We start from the raw sequence: 18180 nt of genomic DNA, 5'->3' as shown, positions 1-18180 counted from the left end.
GGAGCCCCTGCCCTTCACCACCTAAGACCCTCCCACCCCACATGCCCCTGCTGGCCCTCCAAAACCTCACAGGCCAAAGAAGGTGCCCTCAGCAATGCTCCGCCACTCAAGTTGCCTCCCCCACTGATCAGGGACTGCCACCGCCACCTAGTCCACACCCTTGCACTGCTCATTTTAAGCCAGGGTGCACAACGACAGGACTAAGGGCCAAATCCAGCCTGCCAGGAGTTCCCCCAATGGCCCCACCCTCTTTCTCCAGACTACCAATCGTTGGGCGGTTTCCCAGCTTTTGTGTTGTTCTAAAAGGTTGAAATGCCCCTTCTAAGGCTTAGTTTCAGCAGTAAGAGCTTAAAGCTAAAATATGCTGGTATTTTGGCCCCGCCCATCACTGGAATGCAGCCCCCAAGAGCTTCTCTGAAATGGAATTCAACCCTCGGGCTGAAAAAGGTCCAACGCTCCTGTTTTAAGTGGAATGGGGAGAGGATGACGCTGACATAGACCACAACGGCCTCTAACAGGTTGCCCTGCTAAGGCCACTGCCTTCCTCGCCCCGAAGTCGGTCCAAGTAGTGCTACGTAGCATGTGGCAGGGATACCAAGGGCTCTGCTGAGGACCCCAAACAGCCCCGAGGCCTCACACTCCACAGCCCTAGCCCGTTTGCAAAGCACACGCTCTTCCGACAAGGAATGGCCCCTTCCCTTCAACTCATCTCATGGTGCAAAGCGAGCAGCGTTACCTGCTGAGGCTCAGTTGACAGACACGAGGACTGAGAGTTCAAGATCTGAGGTAGCTGCCCTGACATTTGTGATAGCCGAGAAGGGGTAGATGTTGACACTCCTGGATTTAAAAGGCAGGGAAATAAAGGGCAGAAATGGGATTATTTATCCCGATTTCAATGAAGCTATAATTATTTCACATTCAACAGGATTTTTTTAAGGTTGCATTTGGAACTTGTTTTATTGATTTATAGTACTCGCATGCCACTTAATAAAGTAAAATCTCTAACTTCTGCATACACACTTGTTCATACTGCATAAAATGCAGCAGCAGAAGTTACACAGCCATGGGAATAGATGCTGGAGAACAGTAGATCTTGACCAGGGGGATGGAGGGGGCACTTCAGGATGGGTTCCAAAAGGAACAAGGGGCTAACGTGGCTTTTAAAGGCATGGGGCACCACCAAAACCTAAGCATTCCTTGTGACATATGCCTTTTCCAGAGAAGAGCCTTCCTCATCAGCCAGAGGGGCATGGTAGGAGCAGCGCTCCCAGGACGACACGAAGTTTGGAAGGGAGGCTCGGAAAGGGAGAGCGCCTGTCACCTCCTGCCTCAAAGCAACAGCAGCACTCGACTCAGGCGCAGGGAGCAGGTTCAGATGCCTGGGTGGCCTTGGGCAAGCAGCGGGAGACCAGTGCAAACATGATCTTGGCTCCTTGCAAACCGTGGCTCACCAAAAAAAGGGCCCAGTCTCAGAAGGATCTGCCTTCCTACTCTTGTGCCCCTTCCTCCCGCAACTACCACCAAAAGTGCATCTGAAAAACATCTTGACCTGGCAGAGTAAATATTTTTCTGGTTTCAGCGGGGGGGGGGGGGGGGTCAGGAAGCAAAAATGGCCCCCAGACCACCCGAAGTTGCCCACCCCTGTTTTAGACTGGGAGCCTGAGAGCAGGGATAGCTTGATTCTTGAGTCTTGTAACTCTGAGAATCTTTTGACTGAAGAGGGGGACAAATGCTTTGAATAAATAAACAGGACATGTACACCAGCATTAGCCAGATTCTATCTTAAGCAGCTTTGCAAAACCTGGCAAAGACAAATTCTGGTTAGCGGTGCACACCATGTGAAACCATGGCTAAAGCTAAAAACAGAGAAGGGGGGAAGCGTGCATTCCAGGGGCTTCATTGGATCTGCAGGTCCTGGTTTGCCAGGATGAGCGCTACAGCTGCTCCAGATCAAGCCTACCCCAAAGGGCCGGTTCAAGGGTCAAATCTGCTCTTTACTGGCGATGTGTGAACCTACTGGGGTGAATTCATCATTTCCTTGGAAAGTAACAAATTCATCCACATTAGCTGGGACAAGAGTTCTCCTTTTAAAAACTTTGAAAAGTTTTTGCACATGAGCACTATCAAAGTGCATCTTGGGAGCTGTCATTTGGAATCGCATAGTGCAGCATGACATGATGTTTACTCGCTGTCGTCAATTAACAGTAGATGGAGAGAAGAAGATGGATCACCCTCCTCCCTCCTCCTCCTCATGGAGCCGAGAAGACGCACCACCAACCTCCTCCTCCTCCTCGTGGAGCCAGAGAAGAAGATGGCCCACCCTCCTCCTCCTCCTCATGGAGCCAGAGCTGCAGCAGTAGATGCACTGGATCAATCAAGGGTGAAACCAACCAACTCGTTGTTTCAATGCAGACTGCGCAAGCTCCAAAGCTTGCAATCAATTCCAAACTTAGCAGCAAATTTGTAATACATAAACGCAGCCATGCTACAAAGGTGAGCATCGCAAACGGATGAGTTTTGATCAACAAGCCAGTTAATTACAACATTCAGCAGCATTGCTACTCTTTACACATTCTGAAAGGGTTAAAAAAAAGCCTTTACCAAAGGTATTGTGTGAGGGGAGATAAGGGCTGGTGTCTGGATCAGCTGGGCAATGCTGCAAGTGCAAGCACAAGTGCTGGGATACTGAACAGTAGCCGTCTTCATAGGAAGCTTCAGCTGGGTCTAAGGAGATTTTGGCACATTCGATCACAACGTCGTGCGTTTCTAGTCTCTTCCACCTGTTTTAGGGCCCCAAAAGCAGTCAGAATTCACCCATTACAGAATCAGAATACATACAGGGCCAGCCTGGACATAAAGCAAAGGGAGGTGACTATCTCAGGCGGCAGATGCTAAGGGGCAGCAGTGCCAGCCTCCCAGCTGTTCTCATGAACTCCGCTCCCTTCCACTGGAGGACAGAGCAGTGTATGAGAGACAACTTATCTTGGACCCCCTAAACCAAGGGTGTAGATCCTCAGACCCAGGGGCCAAATATGGCCTTCCATGGTTCCCCAGATGGCCATGCCCTTTTCCCCAACCATGGATTGTTTGGTTTCCTAGCTTTTATGCAACCCCCCCCCCCAATCTAAAAGACTGAAAGCATCTCCTAAGGCTTGGTTACTTGCCGTAAGAGCTTTGAGCTAAAGTAGGCAGGGAATATTATTTTGTCCCTGCGCAACACTAGAATGCGGCCACCGAGAGCGTATGTATCCAAAACGGAATGCAGCCCTTGGGATGAAAAAGGCTCTGCACCCTTGCCTTAAATATACCCTATGGGGAAGGACACTATCCCATTGTTCGTGATAAAGTAAAACTCAACTGATAATTCAGTGAACTTGTGTATGTGGACTGGGGACACCCTGAAAATAACTTCTGGGTGGGAGGCCCACGCAACACCCTCAAAGCACTTGCTCAAAGGGGTGAGGCCCAGTCTTCTTGCACCATTCCTAATGGCCCGCTGCAGCAGACCAAAAGAAAGCCGCCGCATGAGAGCCATTCAGAAAAGACACCTGCAGCAGGAAAGAAGGCCAGGTATCACAAGGGCACCTTTGTGGGGGACCTGCTGATAAATCATTTCAGGACAACCCAATTCATGGTGTCGCTTCTTGTATTTTTATATATTTTGTTCTTTTTATCGTGCATTGCCCCAAGTGGTCACTGAGCAGAGGGCGATCCAAAACCCTAAATAAATACATGGTGTGGTGAGAGGGATGACAGGCATCGGTACTGATAAAGTGCCCATCTGTTATCAGCAGCAAGGAGAGCCCTGGAGCCCCTCGATGAGAACATTCCGTTGGAAAGGTCTGAGGTTCTGCTGCAAGCACCAGTAAAGGCTGCTCATTCACAGCCTCTCCTGAGACGGAAATGCCTAAGAGCATATGAAGAGCCCTGCTAGATGAGACCAAAGGCCATCAAGTCCAGCATTCTGTTTGCACAGTGGCCCACCAGCTGCCTACAGGGAACCCACAAGCAGGACAGGAGTGCAACAGCACCTCCCACCCATGTTCCCCAGCAACTGGTGTACACAGGCACATTGCCTCTGATCCTGGAGGTAGCACAGAGACACCAGGACTAGTAGCTCCTGATAGCCTTCTTCTCCAGGAATTGATCTAACCCCCTTTTAAAGCCATCCAAACAGGTGGCCATCACTACGTCTTGCAGTAGCGAATTCCATAGTTTGACTCTGCGCTGTGTGAAGAAGTCCTTCCTTTGACCTGTCCTGAATCTCCCACCCGTCAGCTTCATGGGACAACCCCACTGGGTTCTAGTACCATGAGGGAGGGAGGAAAATGTCTCCCTGTCCACTTTCTCCACACCGCATACCTTCGAGGGTCCAGCTCATGATCCTTGGATCCGGTCACTAGCTCTGGGTGGATGCGCACATGTCCCATCATCGGCTAGAAGAACAAAGGGAGGAAATGGGCAATTGGTACATGGGCTGGCGCGCAGCTAGAAGCGTGAGCCAAGGATTACATGATCTCTGATCTGATACAACACTGCTTTCATGTTCCCTTATTTCCAGGTAGCAAGATGCAAGCTTAAGCACCGAGTTCAATATATACAGCCTTCCTTGTTCTGCAGAGGCAACATCTTGTGCATAATCTGAATATATACAATTCTAGTGGTGGCTTTTTGGAGGAGCACCAAGTTAGGAACATAAGAAGCTTATACCAAGCTGGACCATTGGCTCATCGCACTCAAACTATCTAAGCTGCCTGGAAGGAGCTGTCTAGGGTTTCAGACAAGGGTCTTTCCCAACTGGGAGATGCTGGGAATTGAACCGGGGACCTTCTCCATGCAAGACATGTGCTCTGCCACTGAGCTATGCCTGTCCCCTTCCACACATACCCCCAATCACAGATCTGAATTAACTGAGTCTGGTTGACCCCTGGACTTCCATTTTTCTTTAGAAACCTGTTCCTGCTTCCCTCTTTTTCTCTTTGAGAATCAGAGTTTCATTTCACCACCTACAGGTTATATTAGCATTTCAGGTTTAGTCCAATTAGGTCAATGCAATAAATTACCAACCATCACATAGTTCCAAAAGGTCTTCCAGGGTTGGGAACATCAAGATGGTTTGTTTGTTTACCTTGACCACCTCTTCAAAAGTCTCCAGGTTTTCCTTCATACTGTAGTGAGAGCGCAGAAAGGAAACGAAGTTGCAAGGGTACATCCCATAAAGGCGGTGAAAGAGGGCATAGACACTGGCATGGAGGTGGACTAGGTAGATTTCTGCCACATGACCTGGGGAGGGAGGGACAGAACACGGGTTAGAATGCCGCCTCTGACTCAGGTCAGCACAGGTGCCAGGATTCCATGCAAGCACAGAAAAAAAGCTCAGAACAGAACTGGCTGTGCATTTCAGCCTCTTGAGAAATGGTGACACTCATTTTTAAAGTTTCTAGCCCTTATGAGCACAACTCTGCCTGAAAATATGTGGACAATGCCTGCTAAGATTTTATTTATTACCTACATTTATATACTGCTTTCGACAAGAGTTTTCAAAGCCATGAACTTAGAATGTCGTTACCATCAAAAAAACAATAAAGCATAATAAAACTACACAATAATAAATGCTAATCAGTTGAAAAACTACACACTGTGTTGTGCACTACAGACCACAGCTGGCTGGGTCACACTTCAGGGAAAGCCTGTGTGAGGAGATGGGTCTTGAGGAGGTATCTAAATGTCAGAACTGTGGGGTCCTGTCTAATGATGGATGGCAAACTACTCCAGAGGGTGGATGCTGCAACCCTGAATGCTCTACTGCAACTGCTCCTGCGGTGAACCTCAGAAGCATGTGGCACCCTCAGAAGTGCTCCCCCAGAATGATCGCAAAGATCAGGCAGGGGCAAGGCAATCCCTAAAGTCTTGGAAGCAAGAGGGACGGCAAAATGAAATGCCCAAGGGTCAGAGGGTGGCACTTCAGGGGCCGGTATAACTCCTTGGCCTCCTCCACAACTAGCAGAAGAATTATGAGTAATTTTAAAATGCACAAGTACACAAAATAAGAAATCGCGCAAACCAACACTGAAGCCAGCTGCTAACATGACAAAGTAAGGGCACAATCCTATGCATATTTAGACAGAAAAAAGGCTTATAATTCCCAGCATGCCCCAGCCCTACATGTATTTATAGCATTTCTGCCTCCACTCTTTAGCTGAAGAAAGGGCAGCAGAGAGGCTTTCAAAGATTAATCATGAGGCACTCCCTTGCCCTCAGGCTTCCAACCTAAAAAGCCATGACACAAAAGGAAAAAGGATTTGGACAGAGCTTCAAGGCAGGCATGACTGGAACGGGGGGGGGGGGGGGAGGCTTCTCTCACTGACGGGGGCCAAGTACAAAGTCATTTGCATGGCTCCACCTCCGGAGCAAGTGGGAGGAGTCCTGGATAACCTCTGCCAGCAAAGAAGAACTCTGCTTTTCTTGGTTGTCTTTTAGCATCAGAACAGGGCACCCTCAGCCCTGCTTTTACTGGACCAGCTTGTTGGTGGAAGTCCAAAGACAAAGTGCACTTCAAAGCACCACATGCAAAAAACAATAAAAAATGCAGGCAAACAAAAATGTGAAATAGCAGGTGGGTTGTGCAGTGCATTAAAACATCCAACACAAAAAGACTCAAGTAAGAAGGGGGCATTAGATTGAAAACCTGGATGTTAAACCTTTATTAGCCACAGCTAATGTGCTAGTTGTAAAAGGAAATTAGATGAATTCATGGAGGGGAATATCAATGGCTATCAGGCATGAGGAGGAAAAAGGAGCCCAACATTCACCTCATCACTGCTGAAGTTGGGGGGGGCGGGCTAGAGCCTTGAACTGCACTCCCTACTTGTGAGGCTGCCTAGGAGGTATCAGGACTACACAACCCAATTGTGGTCTGATCCAGCCCCAGACAGTTTTTATGTCCAGGGCCAGAATGCAAGTCAGAAACCTGAGATTCTCCTCAAACCTGAAAGCAACAGAGCAACCTGCTCGTAACAGAAGTCGTCTTAGCATCTCACCTGGGTTCTTCAAGTACCAGGATGAAAGGCGGCCAAAGATGCCAAAAAAGTCGTGAAGGTACTGCTTCCCAGACTGGGGGATCATTGGCAGCATTGTTATTAACACTAGCACACCTGTAGTGAGGACCACTACATCCGTGTCAGTCTGTGAAGGGAAAAAAAGCAAGCAATAACTGTCCCACTGTTGGCAAAATACATCTCAATTCCCAAAGGATGAATTATGAGCATTAGGAGACCCCTCTGCCACCACCTACCCCATTTCTATTGACCAGTGGGTCACATTACTGGCTTACATGTCCCACCACCAAGATGGACACAGCCTTTTCTGTAGCAGCAGTCTGACAGTGGACTCTCTTCCTAGGAAAGTTAGCTTGGCTCAATTTTTGCCTAGCTTCAGGGAGGTAGTAAAAACTGTTCTACTCTGCCTGACTTTTGACAGACTTTAATGTCAAGCTCAGGCTTGTTTTAAGGATGGTTCTGCCCTGCTTTCAATTGTCTGCATTGCTAAATTTGTATTGCTGTCTTTAAGTTGTATATCAGCTGGAGGGAGCTGGTGGGCAGAAAGGCAATTTATAAATAGCTTTAGTAAATAAGAAGTTAGCATCAATACATTTCTACAGCTCTTTAGCACAGACTCATTTTATAATCTTCAAATGAGATGTGGTAAACTGCTCTTAAAAGGCAACACTTCATCACCACCAGAATCACATGTTTGCACACACACGCACACACCCCACTATATGCACACAAACGCCACTCTACACACAGAAACTAGAAGGTTAGGCAGAAGGCTGGGTGGCCTGACAGCTAATTTTCTCCTTGCAGGGAGTTGGTGTTTTGCTGCTTGTTAGTTTTTAAATAAAGGGAAACATTCCATAATTATTTTTCGCAACGAAGCTCCCATAAAGCAGACTATTAGTTTTTGCTGTTTTCACATAAACAGGAATTATTAAAACTAACTCAAAACATAGTTCAAAAATGGTGAAGCAAGGCTGAGATGGAGACTTGGCCAAAGCTACCTAGTAGTTTTAGCTCCCCAGGCCAACAACAGTTGGAAGTATCAAGAGGGACAGCCCCCCACCCAGCTGTAAAGAAAGACTGTATTCTTTAGTTCAGAGATGGGAAATTTCTGGCCCTTCAGATGTTTTGGCCTGCAACTCCCACAATCCCACTACACTGGCTAGAGCTGATGGGAGTTATAGGCAAAACATTATCAGCCCTAGCATTACAGTCATGGGATGATCAATGGGGAAATCAACCAAAGATAAGGTACTGTGCAAATGTACCTTCCCAGATGGGCAGTCCTAGTTTGGGATTCCTTCGCAGGGTTGCAAAGGTCTGGGTCACAGACACAACTGACAGAAAGGGTACTACGTCCTTATGTCACCTGAACACCATAGCCTCCTCCACCACATAAATGTAACACGGACTACAACAGCATAGCATCCATACCTTGAGACACTTGAGCAACGAAAGCAGGACAGGTGCATGAGAAAGCTTATGTTTCCAAGATGGCTGACGTCTTATCACATGACCAAGTAGAGAGAGGGTGGAGAGGCGGGTGGTAGGTTTGCTCATATATTCATTGATTTTGTCGAGAAGGTGCTAAGAGATGTGAGGGAGAAGAGAACAGTTGTGACAAGAGAAAAAGCATGCTTAGGATTTCAGTAGAGGGAAACCCAAATTGAACACTCTCATGGGCCAGAGAATATTATTTCCATTACTTATATCCCATCTTTCTTTATTTAAAAAAACAAAAGCAAAGTGGCTTACAATCTAAAAATCAACATTTCACCCTTCCTGGTAATAGCAAGCTCAGCTGGGCGTGCCAACAGGACTGTAGCCAAAACAGAGCCACTAAGAAACAAGATGGAGGTGTCAACACACTCGAGGGAACCACAACATTTGCACAAGTACAAAAGATATTTAAGAAAAACCTCTAAAGGGACAAAACAAATATCAACCCAGCCCAATGAGAAGTATGTCTTTTTCTTCCCTTTGCCATAAAGTTACTCTTAGCAATTTTCCATTTCAAAGAGAGAGGACAGATTTTACATTCTCCCTTCTATTTAGCATTCCCTCCATTTCTGGAGAAACATTCACAACAACATTTATTTTACCTTGTCATGTGGCTCTTGAAGCGTGGACAGGATGTACAATGCTTGCTCGGAACTGGTTGCCAAGTAGTAATCTACCAAGGTATTTACAAGCACGGGCCCACGGTCTGTCATGGTTATCAGCCCACAAAAGAAAAAAACACATTACAAATCAATACAGACAGAGAAGACTTCTTAGCTAGAAGAGATTTGTTGAATTTTAAATAAGAGGATATAGAATACACTATGTGCGCCATGGTTTCAGCTTTTTCCAGCTTGGCTTGAGAGATTTAATTGCAGACTGTAAAGCTTGAACATACTATGGTGTTTGGACTTAATGTTAACGGCTATTTGAGAGCCATTTTGAACACAGCTTTGGTGTCTATTGATTTGTTACCTAGGCAGTGCAGCCTGAAGGCATATGATTCCGAGCAGATCTATGTCTTTTCAGTGCCTAGATGACCAATTCCCAGGGAATCCTATGCACACTACAATCCCATGAAAGAAAGGCAGGATATAAGCATAAAATAAAGTGTGTTGATTCTGAATTTAAGTCTGTGGATGCAGACATAAGGCATATGTTCTGTAGAACAGCCTTCCCCAACGAAGTGCCCTCCAGATGTATGGGGTTAGATCTCCCCATATCCCAATGCTGGGAGTTGTAGTCCAAGACATCTGGAGGGAGCCCGGTGGAGGGAGTCTGTTCTATAGCTTTTGGTACCTGAAATGAAATACTTAACAGATATATTTTTGGAAGCATACACTTTTAACTGGGAAAGTCACTAGCCCAACCTGCTTTTGTGCTCTCAGAAGAAACACCCTTACTTGTGGAAATGAATGAGCATCTCAAGGAAAACCATGTACTGCAGGCACCATATCATGTGAAAAATCTACACAATTCTTTATTCTGCCAATACACCAGCATGTTAATAAGCACAGCTGAGGAACACCAGCAGATCAGAAGAAAGCCAGCAGTACAATGGTTCCTTTACACATCACCACTCTAAGGAGAAGCAGAATGTTGCCTGCTCCCCAAGTTTTCTTAATGGCCCCGTTTGCACATCATAACAACCCAGGACTATTTTTAAACCCTAGGTTATTGTGAATTGAGTGGGAACAAGTTAGTGGGCTGGTTCCAAAGCCCAATTGTTCTATCACTGGGTTGTTTAGCATTGTGTGCAAACCAGGAACGCTGGATTGTTGGGGGAAGAGACAACCCAGCTGGAACTCTGGGAAGGGCTGTCTCTCCCCGCAACAACCCAGCGTCCCTGTTTCGCACACAATGCTAAAAAACTCTCTGGGTTTTTTAGCCCCTCCTGTCTGCAGTGGGAGTGATTGGGCCGCAGCAACCAGCACACTCACTCATTCTTACTTGTGTGCAAAGTTGCTGTTGTGTGCGAACCTGGCCAGAAAGCTTACAGGCAATTTCCCCATCTGATTTAATGAAAGTGACAAGAGCGTCCTTTCAGCTAAACAATGGAATGCAGCTTTCTTTGCAAACAAAAATTAAGCTCTCGCATTACTTGGGTGCTATATAACATGCAAGCGTATGTTAAACAAATGCAAGGTCATCTCTGGCTGCTCGCCATGCTACAGTTACTGACCTGGTTCACACATAATGCTAACGCATGGTTTATTTAACCCATGGCTTGTTGCCCTATGCAGGGTTTATCTGGCAGTTGACTGAACAAACTGTAGTTTGTTCTCCCAATCCCTGGGTTGTTTGTTTCCCTCCTCTTTTGCCCACTCCCTTCCTGTATCCCAAATGCCTTTGCAGCACTCTACTATTGGCATGTAGAGTGGCTGGGTCTTTTACCACTTTTACCCTCCACCTCTGTAGCCTGGTGAAACAACCCAGGGACAACCCATGGTTCTGGGTTCACACATTGACAACAACCCAAAGTTTAAATAACCCAGAGTTCACCACCCAACAACAAACCATGGGCTTTCTTTCTGCGTTGTTCACGGTTAACAAACCATGGTTTGTTAACGCGGCTGGGTTTGCACATCACAACAATCCAGAATTCAACAACCCTAAGGTTAAATAAAGCATGGGTCAATATTGTGCAGGTTTGGGCTGCTACCTCCCTTCTTTCTGGACTATGTATCTGGGTGTCTGTTAGTTAAGTCGCTTTTGCCTACGGTTTTTTTAAACATTTCTAGACCCACCTTTATCCCCAACCTACAACTTGTGGACCACTTTTTATGTCTATGTTTTGTCTCTCCCTCCATTTCAACACTCATACATACATACGCACGCACGCGTGCGTAAGTACTACCATCCACAGCCCACCTTAGGTTGGGGGTGCAATCCTATTGCAGATTATGATGCAGCAGTTGTGGTAGCTTATGCCACTCATTAATTGCCTTAGAACAAAACATGAGAGGTTCAAAGAGACCCCGTAGACATGACCAATACCTACCTGAATTTAGATTCTCTCTAAATGCAGCCGTTATATCTTCCAGGACAGCCAGGACTTGAGAATCAAGCATGGTGAGGAGATCACCAACGTTTCCTTGCTGAGCCATCCTGCTTCGTACTATGTGCTTACATGCATGCTACTGTGATCGTGCAAGGCACAACTTCTACGGGTTCTTCATTGATGTTCCTGTTAAACTGAGGTCAAGACAGACACTGATTTTGCAATGTGCTCCTTTTTGTCTTCAACCTATTATGATTCTTTATGCCAGCATCCCACAGCTTTCAGCACATGCATTTTGAAGCTATGACTGATTGGAATAAACTGTTCTCCCGATGTACTCCATCGGTGATTCCCAAAGTGTGGCCTTGAAACACCTCAAGAGAGCACGTGCAAGACAGCGTGTGTGTACTTGTGCGTGCACACACACACACACACACACACGTATATAGGTGATGACATCACCCAAAGGATGCACTGCAATTCCCGAAGTAGCCCATGGTACAGGGGAAACCCAGTAGCACTACCTAGAAAGCACATCTCCACTTCCTGCAATTGTAAAGAGGATTCCCACCCGTTATGTATCTATTTTTGAGAAGAATGAAATATCTTCCCCAGTTTAAATCAAAGGAATATGTATATATCACACACAGACAGTCCCCAGCCCCTGAAATCAAAATTTTCAGAAATATCAATACTGGGAGCTCAATAGCTGGGCATTCAAAATAAACAATTCCACTCCTCTAAAGGCCAAGCCAGAGCACCTTTCAGAAGCAGCACAATAGCTGGTTTTAAGTCAAGAAACTAATTTATTTAGAAAAAATATATATTTTGCTGAGTTTTGTTTGTGTTCCCTGATGAAAGGGACAGGCTATAAATCAAACCCATCAATACATCTGCTTCCACCCCTGCACTGAATCACAGCCTGAAAGGTCATCTCCAGTCTACCATTTATAGGCAAAATCAGGTTCATAAGGGCACAGAGAGAGCACCCACAGAAGCGGACTCTCAGCTTTCTAATTGACTTTCACAGGAGACTCCAACGCTCAGGCCTCAGTGACTCTTCAGAAAGCGTCACCAGCGCCTTTTACTCAAACTGGGTTTTGGTGACCAAGGAAGACAATTTCTGGGGACTGGGAGCTACATTTCTGGGGATTGGAACCCACTGGAGGCCGCACCTCTGCCTCCTGCTGCCTCCAGTGAATTTGCCACTACAGCATAAAAATAGCAGCATTTTTGCTTTAAAAAAGGTGCGCGGGGACAACACACCTTGTTTGGAAGCAGAACTGCACTCCCAGAAGGCTTCAAGGAGTGCAGTTCTGCAAGGTGTGCACTCCGCATGCGCTTCGTTTTCACGCAAGATCACCTCTTTTGGGGGGCACTGCTGCACTGGCAAATTCACTGGCAGGGGCAGCAAAAAAGCTGGGGGGGTGCATGTGGTCTACAGGCTGCATATTGCCTACCCCTGAGTTAGGGCTAGTAACTGATTTGGCTGACCCTACGTAGGGATGCTTGAGGAATGCAATCTTTGTGAATTCCAATACAAAGTGGCATGATCCACACCTCCTGGACTGATGCACAGATCAAGGCCTCCAAAATTCTGCACTCCCACACGTTCCGATGCACTTCTCACCACCAAAAAAATTAAGAAACGATGTTTTAAAACTGCTCATTGAAGAACCATGTATTTAAATGTGCTTGTGACTTTTAAAAATTGTCAATTAATGCAGAAATTAGATGGAACAGAAATCTGGGTGAATACCTGCGAAAGTGACATGGACTGGAAACAGAGCGATTTGCCCATCCTGAACTAGAAAGTGCCACCAAGAAACTGATCAGCTGATTTTTGACATTTTGCATTATTTAATACAAGTACTTAAAGACTGGATGGCAAGTACTCTCTTGAAAGAGGCATTGCCCCTGTGCTTGCTCTCTCACAGGAGGGAATGCCTCTTCCGGATGTGTCTGCTGTGACAGAGGTATGCATCATCAAAAAAGAAAGTATGCCTTTCTCTTCACAACTAGCTTTCTCACATGCAAATGTATGGGGATTTAAACCAATTAAAACTGATGCAACTAAGCAATTAAGGGTTTTGTTTGATTGGGCAACAGCCCTGAGATTAATTAGTAGACTGTTACTTGCCCTATGCCCTCAGGATGGGGTGCATTACAAGCCCAATACATAAAACAACCCTCTTCCAATTAGGCAATCACCTCTGCAAACTGCCCTTGGCTCTCTGAAATTTATCAGATCAACAACCAATCATGTCATGTGTTGTAGGCAGGAAAGGCAATCAGCTTTATTTATAGAAGATTTTTATCCCACATTATTGCACACAGCCTCAAGGTGATTTATAAGGTTAAACACACACATTTAAAAAGAGATCACAAAAGCAGTACAACTGTACATGCCAGACAGTAATGCCAATTAAAAAACACCAAGGCAATAAAAGGCAGATCAAAAGGTATCAGATATTACAGGCCAGTTTTAAAAAGCATGAGAACAAGGCAGACTTTGTGCTTACAGGGCAGTAAAGGCAGTGCCAGACTTAAATATCCCAGGAGAATGTCATAATTGCGTGCCACCACTGAAAAAACCCTCTCCCTAGCAGACACCTGCCTAACTCCAGCTTTTAGGGCCAAATTCAATTCCAAAGAAGCTATCAGGGGTCACATTCCAATGGTGGATGGGGCCAAATGCAAAGGGAGCGAGGCCAAAAATCCCAACAAATTTGAGCCTCAAATTCTTACTGCTGGTCACTAAGCCTTAGGAGAGGCAGCCCAACTTTTTAGAATGTGGGGAAAACTGCACAGAAGCTGTGGAACTACCAAACGCCTGGTGGCTGGGGGGTAGATCAAGAGGATGGGGGCTCAACTATATGGGGAACCCCAGAAAGCCAGATTGGGACTCTAGGCAGGCCGGATTTACCCCTGCCTCAGAATGTGGAGGAACACAGAAGACCCTCTGAAGAAAATGTCAACTGGTGGGAAGGTTCATGTGCTAGGATGCGGTCCTTTAGATAACTAGTCGGGAAGCTATTTAGAGCTGGCGAAAGTCAGAACCAACACTTTGAATTGAGCCCAGAAACACGCTGGTCATCAGGGCAGGTCTTAACATTGCTGTAAGATGCTCTCTGCGGTCAGCCCCAGGTAACAATGTGGCAACCAGCTGCAGTTTCCGAATGCTTTTCAAAAGGCAGTCCCACATTACGCATGACTGTAATTTAGCCTGGCTTTTACTAGAGAGCATAGATAACTGTTAGCAGACCATCTCTCTAAGAAGGGATGCAGCTGGTGAACAGCTCTACATGCTACAGATGGCACCTGTGCATCCAGCAGCAAGGCTATGTTAAGAGTCACTTTGCAAATGAGTGGCATTTTAAAAGACAGCAAAATCCACAGAAGTCAGAGGATCTGAACCACTGACCCACGGGATTAAATCACTACGGGCGCAATCCTATGTATGTTTAGACAGAAAAGAAGTCCTACAACTCCCAGTATTCCCCAGACAGTCATGCTGGTTGGGGAATGCTGGGACCTGTAGGACTTTTTCCTGTCTAAACATGCATAGGATTGCACCCTAAAAGTACGGAAAGAGTGGGGCAGTGTATTTTCATTTGTGGCACAACAACTGTGGAATTGTCTGCCCAGGTAAATTCATCCCTTTTATTTTTAGGAAGAGAGTGAAGGCAGATTTAAAATGGCTTTCATAACTGACTGAAGTGTTACCATTCACAAACTTATAGAATCATAGAATAGTAGGGTTGGAAGGGGCCTACAAGGCCATCGAGTCCAACCCCCTGCTCAGTGCAGGAATCCGAGTCAGAGCATCCCTGACAGATGGCTGTCCAGCCTCGTCTTGAAGGCCTCCAGTGTGGGAGAGCCCACCACCTCCCCAGGCAATTGGTTCCATTGTCATATTGCTCTTACAGTCAGGACGTTTTTCCTGATGTTCAGCCGGAATCTGGCTTCCTGTAACTTGAGCCCATTATTCCGTGTCCTGCACTCTGGGATGATCAGGAAGAGTTCCTGGCCTTCTTCTCTGTGACAACCTTTCAAGTACTTGAAGAGTGCTATCATATCTCCCCTCACTCTTCTTTTCTCAAGGCTAAACATGCCCAGTTCTTTCAGTCTCTCTTCATAGGGCTTTGTTTCCAGTCCCCTGATCATCTTTGTTGCCCTCCTCTGAACCCTCTCCAGTTTGTCTGCATCCTGCTTAAAGTGTGGTGCCCAGAACTGGACACAGTACTCCAGATGAGGCCTAACCAGTGCTGAGTAGAGGGGAACTAGTACTTCCCGGGATTTGGAAGCTATGCTTCTATGAATGCAGCCCAAAATAGCATTTGCCTTTTTTGCAGCCACATCACATGGTTGGCTCATATTCAGCTTGTGATCGACAACAATTCCAAGATCCTTCTCGCTTGTAGTGTGGTTGAGCCACGTATCCCCCATCTTGTAACTGTGCATTTGGTTTCTTTTTGCTAGGTGCAGAACTTGGCATTTGTCCCTACTAAATGCCATTCTGTTGTTTTCTGCCCAGCGCTCCAGTCTATCCAGATCACTTTGAATTTTGTTTCTGTCTTCCAAAGTATTAGCTATCCCGCCCAATTTTGTGTCATCTGCAAATTTGATCAGCGTTCCCTGCACCTCCTCCTCCAAGTCATTAATAAAAATGTTGAAGAGCACTGGGCCCAGGACTGAGCCCTGCGGTACCCCACTCGTTACCTCTCCCCAGTTTGAGAAGGTCCCATTGATAAGCACTCTTTGAGTCCGATTCTGTAGCCAACTGTGGATCCACCGGATCGTTGTTTCATCTAGCCCACTTTGAGCTAGTTTGCTCATTAGGATATCATGGGGCACTTTGTCGAAAGCTTTGCTGAAGTCGAGGTATATGATGTCTACAGCATTCCCACGGTCTACAAGGGAGGTTACTTGATCAAAAAATGAGATCAGATTTGTCTGGCAGGACTTGTTTTTGACAAATCCATGTTGGCTTCGAGTAATCACGGCGTTGTTGTCAAGGTGCTTCCAGATGGATTGCTTTATGATCTGCTCCAGAATTTTCCCAGGGATTGATGTCAGACTGACTGGTCTGTAGTTCCCAGGTTCCTCCTTTTTACCCTTTTTGAAGATAGGGACAACGTTAGCCCTCCTCCAGTCATCTGGCACTTCCCCCGTTCTCCATGATTTCTCAAAGAGAATAGACAGCGGTTCTGGGAGTTCTTCTGCCAGTTCCTTTATGACTCTAGGATGCAGTTCATCTGGCCCTGGAGATTTGAACTCATTCAAAGTAATGAGGTGTTCCTTGACCATATGCCTGTCGATCTCAAGCTGCAATCCTGCCCCTTCAGCCTGTACTTCGCCTTTGCCAGGGGGGTCATAGACCCTCTTTGGGGAGAAGACTGAGCCAAAGTAGGAATTGAGCACCTCTGCCTTTTCTTTGTTATCTGTCATCGTTTTTCCATCCTTATTTAATAGCTGAACCACCATTTCTTTCCTCTGCCTTTTACTATGCACATAGCTGAAGAAAGCCTTTTTGTTGTTTTTAACATCCCTTGCTAACCTCAGCTCATTCTCAGCTTTAGCCTTCCTGACGCCATCCCTGCAATTCTGTGCTATCTGCCTGTACTCTTCCTTTGTTACTTGGCCTTCTTTCCACTTCCTATATGTGTCCTTTTTTGTTTTCAGGTCATCCCTAAGCTTTTTGTGAAGCCACATTGGCTTCTTCTGTTGTCTTCCACCTTTTCTTCTTGTTGGAATTGCTTGTGATTGTGCCTTGAGAATTTCCTTTTTTAAAAGCTCCCACCCATCTTGGACTCCTTTTCTCGCTATCATCGCTTGCCATGGGACCTTACTGATCATTGTTCTGAGTTTATTAAAATCAGCTTTCCTAAAATCCAGGGTACACGTTTGACTACACTCGGCTTTTGCTTCCCTTAGAACCAAGAACTCAAGTACAACATGGTCGCTTTCCCCCAGAGTTCCTGTAGCTGCTACTTTATCCACTAACTCATCTCTGTTGGTTAGGATCAAGTCAAGGATAGCCGATCCTCTAGTTCCTTCCTCTGCTTTCTGTAGGAGGAAGTTATCCGCCACACAAGTCAGGAATTTCCTGGAGGGGCCATGTTTTGCAGAATTTGTCTCCCAATAAATACCGGGGAAATTGAAGTCCCCCATTACTACTACATCATGCTTCCTTAAAACATTGGCTATTTGCTTTTCAAAAGTTTCATCCTTGTCTTCTCCTTGATTGGGTGGCCGGTAGTAGACTCCGACCACCAGGTTCCTTTTATGCTTTGCTCCATTTATTTCAACCCAGATGCTCTCGATGGGGCTACCAAGCTCCTCCTCCTGTATTTCTGTGCAGAGATATGTATTTTTCACATACAGTGCAACCCCACCTCCCTTTCTGTTCCTCCTGTTCTTTTTGAACAAGTTATATCCTTCAATTGCTGTATTCCAGTCATGAGAGTCATCCCACCAAGTCTCAGTTATACCTATCAGGTCATAATTTCCCTCTTGTATTAAGAGTTCCAGTTCGTTCTGTTTGTTTCCCATACTCTGGGCATTAGTATATAGACATCGAAGACCATGTGCTTCATAGTCTGGCTTTCTTCCTACATG

The 18180-nt window shown here is 46.1% G+C and overlaps 1 protein-coding gene across 5 annotated transcripts in view; it reads right to left on the bottom strand.

The window, feature by feature from the left end:
* TSC1 (TSC complex subunit 1) overlaps positions 1–18180 on the bottom strand; it is a 59489-nt gene that overhangs the window by 26823 nt on the left and 14486 nt on the right. For all 5 annotated transcript variants that reach the window (XR_014785928.1, XM_084821153.1, XM_084821151.1 and 2 more), the window contains 8 exons: positions 11560–11753; positions 9161–9264; positions 8493–8645; positions 7041–7185; positions 5129–5283; positions 4363–4436; positions 2602–2780; positions 737–837 (listed from right to left, as the gene is read on the bottom strand). Coding sequence is in view for 4 of the 5 variants with exons in the window: in XM_084821153.1 (XP_084677279.1) it covers positions 737–837; positions 2602–2780; positions 4363–4436; positions 5129–5283; positions 7041–7185; positions 8493–8645; positions 9161–9264; positions 11560–11665 (1017 nt within the window). In the remaining variant the exon portion in view is untranslated. The remainder of the gene's footprint in view (positions 1–736; positions 838–2601; positions 2781–4362; positions 4437–5128; positions 5284–7040; positions 7186–8492; positions 8646–9160; positions 9265–11559; positions 11754–18180) is intronic.

The sequence above is a fragment of the Heloderma suspectum genome, chromosome 14 (genome assembly GCF_057233095.1).
Source record: "Heloderma suspectum isolate Gila_16-S chromosome 14, 16-S_ref, whole genome shotgun sequence".
Taxonomy (NCBI): Eukaryota; Metazoa; Chordata; class Lepidosauria; order Squamata; family Helodermatidae; genus Heloderma; species Heloderma suspectum.
The sequence above is the reverse complement of the archived record's forward strand: the minus strand, read 5'-3'. Positions and strand labels throughout refer to the sequence as shown.